The sequence below is a fragment of the Dipodomys spectabilis genome, unplaced genomic scaffold, assembly GCF_019054845.1.
Source record: "Dipodomys spectabilis isolate Male_0828 unplaced genomic scaffold, ASM1905484v1 ptg000147l, whole genome shotgun sequence".
NCBI lineage: Eukaryota > Metazoa > Chordata > Mammalia > Rodentia > Heteromyidae > Dipodomys > Dipodomys spectabilis.
Window position 1 is genome coordinate 1806082 of NW_024870824.1, and position 19291 is coordinate 1825372.

Sequence of the window (19291 nt, forward strand, 5' to 3'; positions counted from 1 at the left end):
AGTGACTCAGTAGTACCTTTCAAGATAATTTCCTCTCCCACTGATTCATGTTTTGCATTGTGACTATATTTTTAAGAGAAGTTATTGGATTTCAGCGTGGTATGGAATTCTTTGTGTATGGGTTGTATGTGTGAGAGAGAAGGGGTTTCTGTAAATTGTCAATGCATTGCAGTTATAGAACAGCTAGATAATAACCACAGAATTTGTGGGTACCAGTGTCTTCTTGTTTTCTGAGGTGGGAACTGAAGGTAGGTCCCTTTTGATAAGAAGCATTTCATTCTTTCTACTTTCAGGTTTCCTTTCAGATTCATACTGTGAGAACTGTGGTATGCTTTTCAATTGAACTTATTTGTCATTTACTATGGCAATACATTTGCTTGGTCTTCTGATTTTGTCAAACCCACTCCAATTGGGAAAGCCTTATTTCTTGCCCTTTGTATTTTGTGTCGCAGTTTGAAAGTTCTAGTGAACAGTTATTTCAAAACCTGATAGGTGTGATTTGTTTTAAGTAATTGAAGTGTTATTTCTTATTAAATTCTTAAAAATATTAAAATATATCATTTTAAAATCATGAAACACTCTCAATTGTATGTGTGTGTATTTGGCTATATAGATAGACACAGGCATTGTGTTTATGGTAATTGAATTGAAAGGGAGCTGCTTGGATTTTTGTTCGTTTTGTTTTTGGTGGTACTGAGCTTATGCTTGCTAGGCAGATGCTATATTGCTTGAACCATGTCTCCAGTCCTAGCTTTGATTTTTAAAATTAAATCAGTTAATTTTAAAATTAATCAGTTCTTTGATATAAAAATCAAGCTGTCATTGAAATACATACATATAAACAAATAGCACCATTGTCATATTTTATTTAATTACATAATACAAAAGTGATGAACGCCTAGTCTTAATAGATTCTTAAACCCATCCTACTTATTTAAAATCAGGTAACAACTATAATTGTAGCATTTTTTTCTGGGCCTTTCATCAAAACATAATTTTATACTGTCAAGTATCTTTTTATTTTTTTAATATAGCATTGCCTCTCTCCCTGCCCTGTGCTTGCTCTGACTCTTCTTGCTTTTGTCCATATTAATTCCTTTATCACCTTTATCTCCTCCTTACTTGAGGTGAGTGAAATGATTTTATTATAACCAGCTCTGGCAAGGCTGCAGACATACGTTGGCATTATGTCTATCATAAATGAAAAGAAAATTTTAAATTTTTTAGAGTAGCCATTTAAATCATTCAAATGAAAACCAACATGTCAGTGAATTCAGCACAGTCTGATGCACTGCTAGGTAGACTGTAATTTAAACCTGATATTTTATGGCTCAGACAAGATGTTGACAAGTGAGATTCATGGTTTATTTGTGGAAATGTACACAGGAAGTGAGCTGACACTGGTTAAAATGTTTTTTAAACCCCATTTGCATTTTGACTATTTCTCTGACAAACTTTTGGCCTTATTGTCAGAAGGTGGAAATCTGAGGAGCTTTGTTTGAAGCCCATTAGGACAGACAAATTGGAGAGACTCTTATCTGTATTTAACTAGCAGAAAGCTGGAAGTTGAGGAATGGCTCAAATGGAGGAGGGCTAGAGTTCAAGCCTTAGTACTGGTACCCTCTTGCCCCCTGCCCCCTGCCCCAGCGAAAAAAAACAAAAGAATGAAAATCTTTAACATGAGTTGTAGAAAAGAGCACTACACTTTTGTTCTTTAGTCCTTGTGGTTCAGTCAGGGAAACTGGATTAGGCTGCAGAATACATGCTTGCATCCCTTATCATTGGAATCACTTGTACTGCAGCAAAGATTTGCTTTCTGAATGTAATTATATTAAATATGCACTTGTTTATTTGTCAACTTTTAATCATTTGTAACAACTTATTTGTAAGTCTCTGAGGAAGGTTTGTATCTCTAAATTGATGTATAGATAGAGATTACATGGACTCTTCAGCAATTTAGTATTGTGATGATAGACAATACGTCATCATTTTGTTAGAACGTTATTACAGGATTGTCTTGCATGATTAAATATATATGTTTGTGGAATAATCAGAATTATTGATAGTCATCCTTTTAAGGAAGAATAAAGCAGGGGTGGGCAAGAGGAGAAGTAAAATTTTTATTGCAGAAGCTATAGTGGTTAAAAACATCATGGTTAAAAATGTTCATATTTACTACTACAGAAACACATTCTAGGTACTGGAGACAAAGGAGCAGATCTGTTGTTTGTGGACTGCTTTAGTTGTTTTCAGCAAAAGTTAGTATCAGTATTGATGGAAGATTGTGGAATTATTGTACGTGATGATTGGATCTCTTGCTCTTGGTGTTCATGAACATTTAAAATGTAGTAATTATTAGGAATGTAAGCAGTGCTTCTATTACAAACCCTCACGTACTTTTTCTCATCTTTCTTCTCATTTCTCATTTATGTTCCTTTTTCTCTTGTTTGCTATTCTCTAATCTCATTCACTTAGTGTCTGATGGACCTGAAGAATTTAAATGTAAATGAAACAAAATTTCAGTCATTATCTGTGATATTCAGAAATACACATCTTAAAAGAAATAATAATATGGGTTTATTTTTTCTTGCTGATAGTTCTGCTACTACATCCTTACTTACCCCATCTCTATCATCAACATTACTATGATCATCTTCATCTTCATGTGAATCTTTTGAAAGCTTACTAAACTGAAATTCAGAATTTAAAATTATGTTCCTCATAATTCTCCTTTTCCTCATCTTATTTTTTATTATTTGATCATTTCTTACAACTATACTGTTACCTGAAATAATTGATACTGTATGGGTTTTTATAGTTTGTGTGTGTATGTGTGTGTGTGTGTTGATACTTGGTTTTTCTTGCATTTCTTGTTTGCTTTCAAGTCCTATGTGAATGCCTTTCTTTCTTTTCTTTTTCTTTTTTTCTAAATCAAGACAATATTGATGGGTCTGGAAAATAGAATGCTATGCATTCTTATGCACATTTGGTTGTTGTCTTCAATGTCAATACATTTGTATTTGACTAAGTTTGGAAACTAATTTGTGGATAAATACAAAAATACAAAGTCTGTGTGTGTGTGTAAAAGAGATAGTTTCTGAAGCCTTGTTTCTTAATTCCTCCAGGAAAGAAAGGAGCGGTTATCCAGATTTGAGTCTATTCGCCATTCAATTGCTGGAATAATTAGGTCTCCAAAATCTGCACTCGGCTCTTCAGCAGTAAGTAGGATTAACTCTATGTGATACTGAAAAAAAAATGGTTATTGTCTAGCTTTTTTCTAATGTATACAAGTTCATACTTACAAATGAAAAAAATTAACTTTTTGTATGCATAGAAACTATATGAATGTAGCAACTACATAGTAAATATAGATTATATATAAATATACACACACACAGTAGATGAGATCTTTTGTACAATAGAATTCTGTTTTCTGCAATGGACATCCGAAGACCACCATTATATGCCCAAAGTTGTGAGTGGCACCCGACACTACACTTGATGTATTTTGTCCTATAGGTACTTAACTGTCATCAAGTTTAATTGGTAAGTTAGGCATAGTAAGAGTTGAACAATGATAAATAACAATAAACCAGAACAATTTTAGCTGTGTATGGTAATAAAGGCTTTGTGAGTATATAGTTTCTAAATACTGTACTGTACACATTGTTCTTCTCATACAGAAAGATAAACCAAGGAAAAGTGGTTGCTATGATGCTATATACTTCCTATGCTATGTGAGAATGATTATGGTAGTGTTCCACATACTTTGGAGCCTTATTAGAATATTAAAAACAAATTTCTAATGAAGCAACATTTTTAGACAGGCATTGATCTATATATTTTTAATGTAACGGTTATGTCTGTATATTTTAAAGAACAGTTTGATTATAAAAATTTAAGTCTATCAGTTAATCATCAAAATCTTGGTTTGACATGTTACAGTGGTACACAGAATATTAGTTATCTGTAGTAATAACAACTTGGCCAAGTAATATAGGCTATAAACAAGTACCTGGAACTATTGCCTTCTTGTGTTAGGTCCTATGTACTTGGGGAAGGAGGTTTTCCTCTCAAATTCATATGTAACTAATTCTTAGGTCTTAATCCGAGTGTTAAGACTTAATGTATTGTGGATGATAACCTAAGATGCATAACAATGTATGGACTATCATAATTTAAAAAATTTCTTTGGAAAGTGCTTTTCAGGATGTGTCATTTCATTGAAATAAAATGGAAGAAAAAACTTTATTTCTATAAATGACTTTTTAAATAAAAAAGAAAGCTTTCCAAATTAATATGGTTGAAATACTTCACCAAACATAGAATTCACACTTTATACCTTAAAGTGGTTCTTATACCTTTAGTGATTCTTAGTATAGTTCCTATATTGTGTGAAACCATCACTTGTATCTGATGCCATTACATCAAATCCTCTGGAAAAATACTCCCTGTATACTAGACGTTAATCTCAATTCACCTCCACCCCCTGACTACTGCTATCTACTTTCAGACCTATGGCTATGCCTGTTCTGGACATTTCACCATTCAACATGTGGCCTTTCAAACCTAGTTTCTTTTACTTGCTATAGTATTTTCCATATCCAACCATATTATATAGCATTCTAGCTCATGGCTAACATTCCATGTAGGAATTTACCTCTTTGTTTATTAATCAGCTAGAAATGTGAGTTTTCCCATGTTTTGCAATTATGAATGATCCTGATGAGCCATGTGGCAATTCTGAGTTTAATGTTTTGAGGAATGCTAACCTGTGTTCTTTAGTGGCTGCACTGTTCATTTTTGCTAGTGGTGTAGAAATGTAATTTCTCCATGTTCTACCAATGCTTGTTATTTTCCATTGTTTTTCATTTCATTTTTCATTGTCTTTCACATCTAGTGTGATGTGATGCCCCTATATTTTTTATTTGCATTTTCCTTAAGACGAAATGTTGGGTCTTTTTTTCATGTGATTATTGATCTATTTGCATATTTTTTTTAGGAGACAAATGTAATCAGTACCTTTGAACACTTTTAGATTGTTTTGGTTAACTTTGAGGTACTAGAGATTGAACACAAGGCTGTATTCATCTAGGCAAATACTCTACTACTAAGCACTCTTGCTTTAAACTGTAATTTTTAAACTGTTGAGCTGCAAGGTTTTAAAAAAATTATTCTGGAATTATGTCCCTCATTCTACATGTAATTTAGAAATGTTTTATTTCTTTCATAGATTATCTTCTCACTTTCTTGATGGTGTCCTTGGACACACAAAAGTTTCTAAATTTGATGAAAACAATTGTTTTTGCTGTATGGTTTGTTAACATTTAAAAATAATAATGTTCAATTCAGGGTTATATGGATATTTACCTTCATTATTTTCTAAGCTATATAGCTTTCACTCATATTAACATTTTTAAAACATGAATTATTTTGTAAGTGGAATGAAGTAGAGGTCCAAATTCATTCTTTTGCATATATAGGTGTATTTATTTAAAGAGGAACCACTATGAATTAGTTTTTTCATTTAAATGAACATTCAAATATTGGAACTTTAAAACATAATGTTCAATAAAGGGAATGCATTATACTTAGGAAAATAGAATTAGAATTAACCCTACTAGCATTCTCAATTGCCATAATATTAGTCTCAAGGTTTTTAAGTGTGATTATAATACTGGAGATGCCTTTAAAGGCTATCCAGTAGCTCATTAGTTCTTGATAGAAGGCGGATGTAAGATAATTAGCTGATAGATGAATTTGACTCTAACTACTTAGTGACTCTGATATATGGCATATTTAATAGTTACTGTTAAACTAGATTAAAATACATTTTGGCTATGCTTGGTAGCTGAAGACCATAATTCTAGGTACTTTGGAAAGAAGAGATCAGGAGAATTGTCCAAGGCCAGCCTGGACAAAAAGTCCCCTGTCTCAACAAATAAGCTAGTGTGGTGACACATGAATGTATTCTCAGTTGTTCAGGAAACATAGGTAGGAGGATTGTGATCTGGGGCCAGTCCAGTCAAAGAGCACAAGGCTTTCTCTGAAATGTTTCCTAAAAGCCGGAAGAACTGGAGGTACAGTTCACACAGTATAGTACTTTTCTAGAAAGCAAAATCCTTTGAGTTCAAACCCCAGTGCCGTCTGGGGTCAGGGGGAATGAGGAATGGAGGAGGGAAGGAAAACTAGGACTACAGGTATGGCTCAAGTGGTAGAGCACCTATCTATCACAAGGAAAAATTAAACTTTTCTAAAGATCATTTCTCTAATCCGAGACCAAAGGAAGTATTCAGAGAGGCAATCCAGGAAATGAGAGGCAAAAGTATTATAACTTTTTAGTTTGACTTAGTTGTCTACTTTTGAGAGATTTTTATATGAACGCTAGATTGTGATTAGCATGTGTTTATGCATATTACTAAAATTCTCAAGAATTACAAAACCGCTAGTAAAATTCTCAAGTAGTATCAAAATAGCTTATTAAGAAATTTGTGAATGAGAATTTTGTTGTTAATTTCATTGGGAAATGTAAGCATATCATAAAGTATCTCTGTTTTGGTTAATGATATTAGCACACAATAATTACTAATTCTACTTTATGTTGTACCAGAACCCCTAAAATTTGTAGAATTGTAAAATAGTCCTTAGTGCTGCTCAACACAGCATAACTGCATTATTTATAATCTGTTTTCTGGCCTGAACACAAGAGATCCTGAAGACCAAATATCTAGAATATTTTTTTTTCTTTAAGACTTAACTCATTTAGTAATTTCAAACTGTAACTATTTAGATGTTCTAGAAAAAACTGGCAGAAACAAAATTATTTTTATGACTTCATTTTACACCAATTAAACAGTTTATTACCATCAGACACATGGCCCATTCAGTGGACCAGGTATCTCCCACATTTTGTAAACATTTGCTGATTTTCTTACTTCTAATTATATGGCATTTGATTCATCTTCTTTTACATTTCCAAGGTGATATGCATCTTTAAAAAGGAGTGTTATGGAATTTTTGAAAAATATTTAGAAATCTTCAAGTTATTTGTAGTCACCTCAGTACATTACTGAACTTAATTTTGTGGCATAATTTAATACTTATATTAGGAAACTAATAACTCAGTCCACATAAGAATAGAAACAAATTAAATGTCACTTTATAATTTATTTTGGTTGGTTGTGGGGCCTGAACTCTGGGCTTGGGCACTGTCCCTCAGCTCTTCAGCTCAAGGTTAGTGCTCTATCATGTGAGCCACAGCACCACTTACAGCTTTTTCTGCTGAGTAATTGAACCCAGGTCCTCATGCATGCAAGGCAAGCACTCTACCAATGAGCCACTTTCCCAGCCCCACTTTATTATTTTATTTTAAAATAAAATATTACTTTATATAAAAACTACTTTATTTTAAAATAAAGTTTTAACAATATGCTTGTTTTATTTAGTTTGTTCAAGCTCAGCAAGAAAATTACTTACATATTTTCCATACTATTTTGTTCTATTTTGTTTATTCACAGATTTTTACATACCATTTGGTTCTCTTTTTTGATGATTTGTTTGGGCACTTAATTTTAGTAAAATGAAGATTTTTCTTCTTCAAGATGTTTGTTTTTGCTATTCACATAAAGAAGCTCATCTTGCTTCGCAAATGCTTGAGATAAAGGCATGCCACTCAACTTTATATATTTGAGAATTATCCTAAACTATGATAAGGAGAAAAAATGGCCTTTATTTTCTATAACAGATATCCATTTTTTAGTATTGCCTCATTATTGTCTCTTGCTGTGCATCAGTCTCTGTTTTATCAAATCCAGTATTTTGTTACGACCATACCAACAGAGAGAGTGCTATTATGATATTCTTTAAGAAGAAAATCTGGAGAAAACAACCAACTGGTTATCTCAGTCAACCAGAAAAAAAATTCTTGTTAATATAGCTTTCTCACTAAATTAGATTAAATGTAATTTTATAACTAGGAGACTTTCTGGTCTTCTATATCTCTGGCAAAGTTCTCAGATAATTTTACCTCCAGGGAAAAGTGTTTCCACAGTCAGGCTTAGAAAGATGGGGTATTTGAGACTAAAACTCTTTCATTTGTGATGCTGGTATGAGCTCTCATGATGTTAGATTTTGTTGCATCTTATATTCTTTTTTTATTTTTTATTGTAAAGATACTGTACAGAGGGGTTACAGTTACATGAGTAAGGTAATGAGTACATTTCCTATCAAGCATTGCTACCCCTCCTTTGTTCTTCCCCTACCATCCCTTCTCTCTCCACCTCCCCAACTCCCCCCCACCCCCGCCCCAAACACTAAAGTTGTAAAGTTCGTTTTCAACATAATGTCTTGTACATCTCATTGCTACAATGGGTCAACCCGTGTCCCTATTTAAGCATTTTGTTATTTCTCTTCCCCTCCCCAAATTAGAAAAGATATACAAGATGCAGGGCACCAGAATCAAATACAGTGAAAACAGGGCTTATACTGTGGGTGAGGAACACACCAAAGAAACAACAACAAAAAAAATCACATAGTACATTATAACTACGTTAAAAACAAGAGCAAGAAAGAAAAAACCACTTGTGTTCCTATGTTGAGATTCATTTCGCTTAACATCATCTTATCTGGTCATAAGTACATAGCTTTTGACCTTTTCTGCTTGTCCTAGACATATACTAGTTATTGCAAATAAGGGAAACCATGGGACTTATGTTTCTTTGAGCCTGGCTTACTTCACTTAATATATTTTTTTCCAAGTCTTTCCATTTCCTAACAAATGGACAATATCATTCTTTCTGGTGGAGGCATAGAATTCCATTATATATATATGATATATATATATATATAGAGAGAGAGAGAGAGAGAGAGAGAGAGAGCACATTTTCTTGCATCTTATTTTCTGTTGCTATCAAGCTTGCAAAATTGTACTCAACTTTTCATTGAAATCATATTCATGAATTATCCTGTTTAGTTTCAAGAGGAGTCTTTGAAAAATGTAAGCCCCTAAGCAGAGTACGTATGGCTTTTCCTCATATATGTATGTACAAATCTGTGCTTGCACATGTACATCTACAGTAAATTCAAACGGACAATTTGGATTTTCAGACTCCTTCATAATAGTATTATTGATGGGACAGGGATAAATGTATAGAGTGCAATCTATATGGGGCAGCAATATAGATATCTTCCTAGATACTTTATTAAAAACAAACCCAAACAAAAAGCACAAAACTTAAAGATATTTGTTTTTTTCCAAACATTTTCTCCATCTTCAAATCCATAAATAAATTTACTGAGTGTTAGGTGAGCTCTGTACTTCAGTGATTTTCAGCTTAATAATTTCATCAGTCTTTACATTCTCTCTGTTCTAAATAAATACAAATTCCTTGGGGAAATTGGCTAGGACAAGAAATTATGCACATAGCTTGTGGTGCTTTCCAATTATATAAATAGACCTTTTGACAGAATGTGAAAAGTTCTTTGTAAAGATAATTATGTTGAATTAATAATGTGTGTGTGTGTGTGTGTGTGTGTGTGTGTCCTAGCACTTGCTCTTGCTCTTTTTTTTTTTTTTTGCTAATGGCTGGGATTCTACCACAAGATCCATGTCTCTGGCCTGGGTTTTTGCCGGTTAATTAGATATGGAGTCTCACAGACTTTTCCTTTTGGGCTGCCTTCATACTTCCATCCTGAGTAGCTAGTATTCAGGTGTCCAGCTACTCAAAGCACTTTTCACATTGGCAAGGCTTAGAAAATACTTCTACTATTATTTAAAAAATTGCATTTACTGTAACTAAAAATATTGTGATAAGTTTTTAAAAACCGATACTTGAATATTTGACTACTTTCTTTAAGAATTAAAACTATTATCACTGTATAAGAGCTAATTTGGGGTAGATTATACACTTACTTTTTTTAAATTATTATTATTTTGCCAGTCCTGGGGTTTGAACTCAGGGCCTGTCCACTGTTCCTGAGATTCTTTTGCTCAAGGCTAGTACTCTAACATTGAGCCACAGTCCTATTTCAGCCTTTTCTGTTTATGTCTGAGGAATCAAACCCAGGGCTTCATGCATGAAGGGCAAGCACTCTGCCACTAAGCCATGCCCTATACATTTATACATTTATTTTTTAAAAAGTATTCTTCTATGCCTTATAGCCATGGCTAGTTTATATTTCTTCTTTAAACTCATTATTTGGAAGTGATGTATCATAATCAGTATTAAGGAAAAGTGGCTATTTCAATTGCAAAAAATTCCTTTATAGTCAGTCACATCATGTACATATTAAAAAAAACTGAAAAACATAATAATTACAGCAAGTAGTTCAATATATGCTCTTATTGAGATCTCTTAGGACATTTCATGTTTTCTTTTTAACCAATGTATTGAGTTTTAGAAAATGTGAAATGGGAATTAGGGCAGTAATTTTTTTTTTTGCTTCAGTGGGAAATGACAATGAATGATGCATGCAAAATAATTTTTTATTTAGTACAAAAATACTATCATCCTTTGGTCTTACCTACAGCTCCTAACAACCTATAAAACATCATATGTGAATATTTGCCTTTTATTTACTGTTTTATTTAGCCTCTTGTCACTATGACAAATAACTTGAGATTATAAATTGTTTGAGATAAACAATTTAAAAGGAGGAAAGTTTTATTTGAGCTCAGATTTGAAAAGTTCAATTACTTTCACTCATTGCCCTTGGACATATGGAAGAAAATGCATAATGATAGATGTATGTGGTAGAGGTACTGTTAGCCACGAAGCAAAGGGAGAGAGAGAAGACAGGAAGGAGCTGGGATCTCAGTGTATCTTAGGAGAACTTGCCTCACTCAGTGACCATTAACTCTTTCCATTAGACCCTACCTACCAGAGTTATAAACCTCTCAGTAGTACACCTCTCAGTAGTACCATAGACTAAAGACCAACCCTTCAACACATGGATGTTTGGAGAATATTTTAGGTAAAAATTAGAGAATTTATTATTATTATTCCAACTAGTAAACTATTTTCTCATTAGACATTGTATATTTTATATTTTCCTAACCTTAAGGAATTTATGGTATCTTACCCATAAACTACTCTTATTTTCTAAGACAACAATTTAGTTCCTGTGAGTGAATAAAATACAACAAATGAGGGCGGGAGACATGGCTTAGGTGGTAGAGCACCAGCCAAATGAGTCAAAGTGTTGTACAAAAAAGTAACACAAGGAAACTTTTTACTTGTGATCAGAATACCTGTGTGATTACATCTGTGCATTAGAAAAGCTTCAATGAAATATAGTCAGCTCTTAATGCTCACTTCCACTTACTATAACCATTTGTTCTTCTAAACTAATTGGTAATTTTTTTTCTCTGACGTGTTCATGGCTTAAAATCCTCCCCTTGGATAACCACGTGTTTCTACACTGGCGGTTTTTAGGTGTTTCTCTCAAGGTCTTATCTCCTATTCTGTGCAGAAGCAAGGCCAGTCGTGTGGCAGAAGCAAAGGTTGGGGAAATCAGGCAAGTGAGAAATGGCGCAGCAAGGGAGCTTCAAATAAACTGTGATAGTGCTACTGGAACCTATGAAGTGGACATCGATGCACATTTAATTAAAAAAAAGAAATAATGCTTAATTTACATAAGAATGAAATTATTTAATGATAAATCTGTTTTATAATATCTCCCCCCCCCCCCCCCCCCACACACACACACACTGCTTCTGTCAATACTGGGGTTTTTATCTCAAAGCCTCACGCCATCCAAGCAGGCACTCTTCCTCCTGAGCCACACCCTCAGCACCTCTCTTACTTCATGAAGTCTTTGCTTGATAAATTGTATTACACAGATTTATTTTTTACTTATTTTTTTTGTTGGTCATGGGGCTTGAACTTAGGGCATGGGCTCTGTCTCGGAGCTCTTTTTGCTCAAGGGTAACACTCTACTACTTGGAGCCACAGTGCTACTTCGGTTTTTCTGGTGGTTAACTAGATGTAAGTCTCATGGATTTTCTTGCTCTGGCTGGCTTCGAACAGTGATCCTCAGATCTCAGCTTCCTTACAGATTTATTTTATGTTACCATAAGTATATAAATTTGTGTTACCTGTATATAGTAGAAAGAACAAGTATTGAGGGATATGTATTTGTGCTAAACTTTGGCAATGGTGCTCCAGAAGATATGTGCTTTAAAAACTAAGAAAATTTTAGATTCATCATTGCATTTCTAATCTAAAATTTCTATAGCATGATTATGACTTTAACAGAAAATATATGACATTTTTTTCTAATTTCATTTTTAACCAATATTTGTTCAGCTTTCTGATGTGATCGCTGCAACTGAGAAGCCCCTGGCGGATCAAGACTGGTACCACGGTGCGATTCCTAGAATAGAGGCACAAGAGCTGTTAAAACAACAAGGAGACTTCTTGGTGCGAGAGAGTCATGGGAAACCCGGTGAATATGTCCTTTCTGTATATTCTGATGGACAAAGGAGACACTTTATCATACAATATGTTGATGTACGTTTCCAGCTTAGTTTATATGCATGTTTCCATATAGTTCATTGTGGTTTGAATATAATATGAATGGCTTATGGTAAATGCCTGCAATACTTTAAAAGTTAGCATTTAATTTTTTTCTGACATCCTTAAATACTTGAAAGTTGCCTGATATGTTAATTTTAATAAACAAATATGTATTTTAAGTATTCTACATTAAAATAGTTTTTACAATAAAACTTGTAACTTAAAGAAAATTAATGTCACTCAGGTAAATTGGAAGAATAAGTTTATTAAACTGTGTATTATAATTTTGACACTATTTTTTAACTTTGTACAGTATTCTGACTCAGTTTAATAATCATAATTGTCTACTTTTATATGTCCAATCTACTACTTTGGAAACTATACTGTTTCTAATAGTATGTCTTTTTAAATTTCCTTGGTAAAGCCCTTAATTTTGAAGTTATGGAAATTAAGGTATGGAAGTATATTACCCCCTTTAGCTATTTGTAAACATATTGTCACTATGGTATAAAATTTATTAACTACAACTGATATGAATATTAACCTTGTATTTTCTAAGCTTTCTCAAAGGTACTATTTTTAACAATCAAAGATGGAAAAAAATCCAATGTTTTCTTTTTACCATTTCTTGCTTAAAATGTCACTGTAGAAATTTAAACTGATTTAAACTGATATAAAGAGTCACTTGAAAATTATCTTTAGCTTTTAATATTGCCATTGAAACAAAGTTTTTATTTGAAGTTTTTATTGATTTCTGTTATTAGGATTTTGCAACTAGCTCTGTTAAGAATGATGGAGCTTGTATTTTAGTCAGTGTTACAGGTTTTCTACTATCTAACTTTATTCTAGTGAGTTTTCATTACACATAAGATTGTGCTCTGAGAGGAGGTGAAAAATGGAGTCCAAAGTGAAATAGACAGTTTAGGGAAGTTTTAAACTCATTTTCATTTTGTGTAAGTGAATCTTCCATTTTTCTTCGTGCTTAAAAGGGTTCAGTACATGATGACATTTGTTAACATCTATTCCATGGGTAGCTAATATATTCTAATTAAGGAATTTATGAAATGTTGTTAGATTAAAAATGTGTATGTAGATAGAATGGTAAGTATACTAAGGGTGAAGACAAGTAATACGGGATTTTAGAGAACAGGAAAATTATCAAATAATGGAGCTATGAAAAGAGCATTGAACTTGGAGTTGTAGAGTTGGATTCCAGTGCTGGCTATGAACTTTACATGTTATAAGGTTTAGGAAGTATTAGAATATTTAGCAATATATTTAGTACTTAAAATTTTATCTTGTAAGATGTTAAATGCTGTGTCAGCATAAGCATTCCTTTATTGCTTTGATAACTGAAAAAATCATGAACTTTGTAAAAATATCAATGTGCTTGCAAAGATAACTTAAAACTTACTTTTGGTTCTGGTGGGATTTGTGCAATTTAATTGTCAATGAAATTTTATTATCAATGAAAGCATTGTTTTAGGTTCAAAATATGCCTTTCTAAATTCCTTCCTGTCAACTTTGCCTGTCAGCCTTCCTGCCTTCCTGTCTTTCTTCTTCTCTCCCTTCTTCCTTCTCTTTTTCCTTCTTTCTTCTCCTTTCCTCCATCTCTTCCTTCCATCCTTTTTCAGAGTCTTAAAGCTTCCTAGATGCTAGGATTTGAGCCACATGGTTTGAGCCACTACATGTTGATATTCAGTATATCCTTTGACTCACAAATAATCTTTTAACGACATAAGGAGATGCAACTATGAAATAAATGTGTAGCTTTTCCTCTCAGGGAACTTAAAATCTGAATGATGGGAAAAAATGAAAAATTTTCTCTAAAATCTGAAACAAGAATAGGATGCTCATTTTCACCACTTACTCAACATAGTCCTGGGAGTCTCAGACAGGACAATTAGGCAAGAAGTGTAACACACTGGGAAGGAGAAGATGAAATTGTCCTTGTGTAAAGATGACATAACCTTCTGTATAGAGAATCCTAAAGACTTCACTAAAAAACTGTTAGAACTAGTAAATTCAGTGAAACCACAGGATTAAAAAATTCAATGTACAAAGATAATTCAGATTTTGATGTGATGGGTTATCTGAAAAATAAATCAAGAGAACAATCCTATATATAATATATACAAAGAAAATTTAATGAACAAGTGAAAGATTTCTACAATGAAAAACCCTAAGAAAAGATGGATTACAGAAACTGAAGAACATACCAGTAAATAAAAGATACACTGTGCTTATGGGTTTGAAAAAGCAATATTTAATTGTCCCAAAGCGAACTATAGATTCAATCCAAGCCCCATCAAAATACTAAGGCTGTTCTTCACAGAATTAAGAAAAATATTCTCGAAATTAATATGGAGCCATAGAAGACCCCAAATAGTCAAAGCAATGTTGAGCAAAAAGAACCAACCTGGAGGTATGGTTCATCCTAACCTAAAATGTACTACAAAGTTGCAGTAATATAAGTACTATGAATGTGGCAGGAAGCATGGTGCAAGGGGTAGAATACTTGTGTAGCCAACAAGAGGCCCTGAGTTGAAGCCACACTATTGCTGATGTACATCTACCCCCACCATAAAAAGATAGAAAATACAGAATAGTCAATGGCACACAAACAAAACAGAAAGGAGAACCCAGAAATAACTCTATGATTTATATTAACAACTGATTTTTGACAAAGAAGCTAAAAACACACAATGAAAAATGGAAAATTGGATATCCTCATGCAGAAAAATGAAACACGATTTCTGATTCTTAACCACTTACAAAAATCAACCCAAAATGGATTAATGGCTTAAATATAAGTCTGAAATGCACAATACTACTAGAAGAAAACAGAAGGAATGTTCCAGGACATTGGCTTGGGAAAAGAAATTTTAGATACACTCCCAAGTACACAGACAGCAAAGGAAGAAAAATAGATAAATAGGATTACATCAAACTAAAAAGCTTTTCAGTTAACAGACAAAGTAGACAACCTGTAGAAAATATTTGCAAAGGATATATTTATGAGAAGTGGTTATCCAAAAAATATCAGGAACTTATTAAAACAGTAGCAAAAATAAAAGCAAGCCAACAAAATAAGCACATTAACCAAATTTAAAATCAGCTAAATATCTGTAGATTTTTCTTGAAAGAAGGCATTCAAATGTCTAGCATGTATGTAAAAAAATATTCAACATCATTAGTCATGCATATCAAAATCATCATTAGCTATCTCTTTATTCTATGTAATGAATATTTCTAAAAGGCAAAAATCAACAAATACTAGTTACTGGCTGTGGTGCATGTACCTATAATCCCCTCACTTGAGAGGCTTAGGTAGAAAGATTATGATTTCAAGTTTAGCCAACACTACATAATAAGACCCTATTTCAAATATTTTATTTTATTTATTTTTATTTTTTTTTGTTGGTTGTGGGGTCTGAACTCTGGACCTGGGCTCTGTCCCTCAGCTCTTCAGCTCAAGGCTAGCACTCTACCACTAGAGCCACAAAGCCATTGCCAGTTTTTTTCTGCTTATGTGTTGCTGAGGTATCGAACCCATGGCCTCATGCATGCAAGGCAAGCACTTTACCATGAGCCACCTTCCCAGCCCTCAAATATTTTAAAAAGGAGAAAATGAGGAAACAAAGAAGAGTCCTTATACACTATGGGAATGTAAATTAGTATAGCCATTATTGAGAACATTAAAAAATAAATAAAGTATGTTTCAGGCAGTCTGCTATTGGCTTATGTAGCCAAAGAAAATGAAATCAACATGTTGAAAGTACACCTAGATTCCAAATATATAAAGATAAATATAAAATCATGGTAAAAGTCCATCAAAATAGGTAAAAGGATAAAGAAAACATATATATATATATATACATATGTATATGCACACACATACGTATATACGCATGTTATGGCAAATGAAATTCTGCCTTATATGACAACATTCATGAACACAGAAGACACTGTGTTAAGTGAAAGAAATGAGAGAGAGAAAAAATAGTGATGGGAGTGAGAGAGAGCAACAGAGGAGAGAGAGAGAGAGAGGGAGGAAGAGAGAGACAGAGACAGACAGACAGACAGACAGAGAAAAAGAGAGGTTTCCAAGTTGGGGAGAGGAGGGTAGTTAATTGTAGTTCATAAATGTGTTATATAAAAAATATATCAAGACAAATTAAAAATTTAAAAAAGAAATGATGTAGCTCCTTGAATTAAATAATTCATTTAGTCAACAGATGTTTATTGGGTATCTGCCATCACTTTTAGGTAATGGATTAATTCATTGAATGTACCAGTTCTTTTTATTTTTTTGTTAGTCTCTAAGCCCTTTGAATTATCTATTAAATTCACTGTATGGGCTTAAGGGAGACAGTAGAAGTCTAGCACTTTTTTGCATGACAGGTTAATACCGTGTTGTGGTCTTATCTTTGTGCCCTTATCATTCTCTTATGCTCTTTTACTCTAGTTGTTCAAGTATTGAAGGGAAAACAAAAGTACTTTGAAGGCAAAAAAACCCATTATATCATTTTATACATCCTTGAAATGCATTTGAGACTTGGGAAATTTATCTTTTGCATAATAAAACACCGCCATCCCAAGACGTTATGAATATCACTTCTAAGGAAACAGTAATTGTTTAAATACTGTTGAAGGCCTAGTGACAAAATAGTGTTTCCTATAGTCTAGGAAGGAGATTCACAGTCCTTTATAAATCACACACACTTTATTTAATTTTAAACTGTACTAAGTATTGTAAAAGAATGAGATACATAGGGCTTGCTAATAAAGGTTCCAATAGGGGAGACTTGGCAGAAGTCCGAGACAGTATCTGAAGAAAAAATATAATTTAACTAGGGTAAGCCAAATCAAGCCTTACTATAAGCTCCAAACTTTCTAGTAATCCTTTCTTATACTGGTTTAATTGGTTATATTTATAAATGTTTGGTTTTATTTGATGAGGGAAATTTGTTCATTCATTTCATCTTGTTTCATAAGTAGTCTTTCTTCTTTTTGTATTTCTTCTTTTCATTTTTCTTAAGCCTGTTTATTATCCTAAATGTGGCTTTCATTTTTTTGCAGAAGCTCTAGTCAGATGTATTATTTCAAATTATATATTCATTGAATCCTGCTCTCATTTTTGTGTGCTCATTCTGTCTGAATTCTTTGCATGATAATTTATCTGGAAATGCGTATAGCAACAAAATTCAATTCTTTCATATTTTTCATCTTATGCATGATTGATTCTTAAGTAACACAGTGATAACTCAGAAACAAATTCTAGATGTAATAAATGTTTTAGAAACAAAGAATACATGCTTTTTGTAAAAGTTCAGAACTATGTGCTAATGGGATCTGTGATTAATAATATTCTCCCTTTATGGTTCAATGTAATTCATATTTTTGGAATTATTATATTCCTATGTATCTGTACAATTTTTAGTTTAAAAATATCACCCCTATTTTGTATTTATTTTTCTTATTTAATGCTGTTAGATGGCATTTAAAAATGTAATATAAAAATGATTTGTGTAGGAATTTATGGATCTCTGTTCCATAATATTTTAAAATCACTTCATTTTGAATATGAGATATTAGCAGTATCTGTAGCTGATAAGAAATGTCTCATATTTGAAAAATAGTCTGTAATGTCAGCTCTGGGAAGCTCAGCAGGTGGATCTCTTGAACCCAGGACACCAAAACCAGCTGGTTCATATAGCAAGACCCTATCTTTGAAAACAAATAAAAGCAAGTCAGTCTTTATTTTTACCATATTATTGCTAAAGCAATGAAAAAATTTGAAAAACAAATTCATCCATGTGAGCCCAAACAAGTTAGAAGAAATCTGTGGAGATATGTAAAGTTAAATGTAATACTTGGTATAATGTGTGTCTAAAGAAACAAGTCCTTGCCAATTTTAGTAAGTGTTCTCTTGCTGATCTTTTAGTTGCTTAGAACTAAAATAAAGTCTTAGAACCAACCTTTGGATCCAATGTGGTATCCAAATCTTTAAGGAAGTGAGCTAATTACTTTTTCCATGTATTAGGACTCTGAGAACTTCATTGCTAGCAGATTAATTTCTTTAAAAATAATTAAATTCAAATTAGATGTGTTCTTAAATTAAGAAGGTGAAACTGAAAATGCCCACTACTTTATTCTCTAGTTCTGTATCTTGAATTTTATACATAACATGAGAAGAAGTTGACTTAAAACTTCATTTTGTATGAAGTTAGTCTTATTGCTTACTTTTTATTAAAGGTTGTTGTACCTTGATGTCTTTGACTTCACCAGTGTATAAACATGCCCATACCCGATTTTAAGCTGTCTTATTTGTCTTTTTAACTTTGTTTTATATGCATTTCATTCCATTCATTCACATACATTCTTTTGATACTGGCAATATATATCACATATATCCACATTGTGGACCATTAGGAAAGTCTGCTGAACCAAGCACATGAATACATTTGTCATCTTACGAGCCTACATTCTAAAGGAAGAGGTAGACATAAAAAAAGATAAGTATATATGATGATAATGATAATTTCTGTGGAAGAAATTTGATAAGGAAAGGTAGAAAAAGTTTAGTTGGGATGAGAAAATGAATATACTATATTGGATAGGGAGACCAGAGTAAATCTGAGTGAAAAGGTGACATTTAATTGGCTTGTTTGCTCACAGCTGGTGCTCTACTGTTTGAGCCACACTTCCAGTTCCTGGTCTGTTTTTTTTTTTTTAAATTTTTGAGATAGACTCTCACTATTATCAGAGCTTGC

General features: G+C 32.8%; 1 protein-coding gene across 4 annotated transcripts in view; it reads left to right on the top strand.

Moving 5' to 3' along the window:
* The window catches only part of Fer (FER tyrosine kinase), a 365128-nt gene that overhangs the window by 137200 nt on the left and 208637 nt on the right, over nt 1-19291 (top strand). For all 4 annotated transcript variants that reach the window (XM_042692001.1, XM_042692002.1, XM_042691999.1 and 1 more), the window contains 2 exons: nt 3126-3218; nt 12306-12509. In XM_042692001.1, the coding sequence (XP_042547935.1) occupies nt 3126-3218; nt 12306-12509 (297 nt within the window). The remainder of the gene's footprint in view (nt 1-3125; nt 3219-12305; nt 12510-19291) is intronic.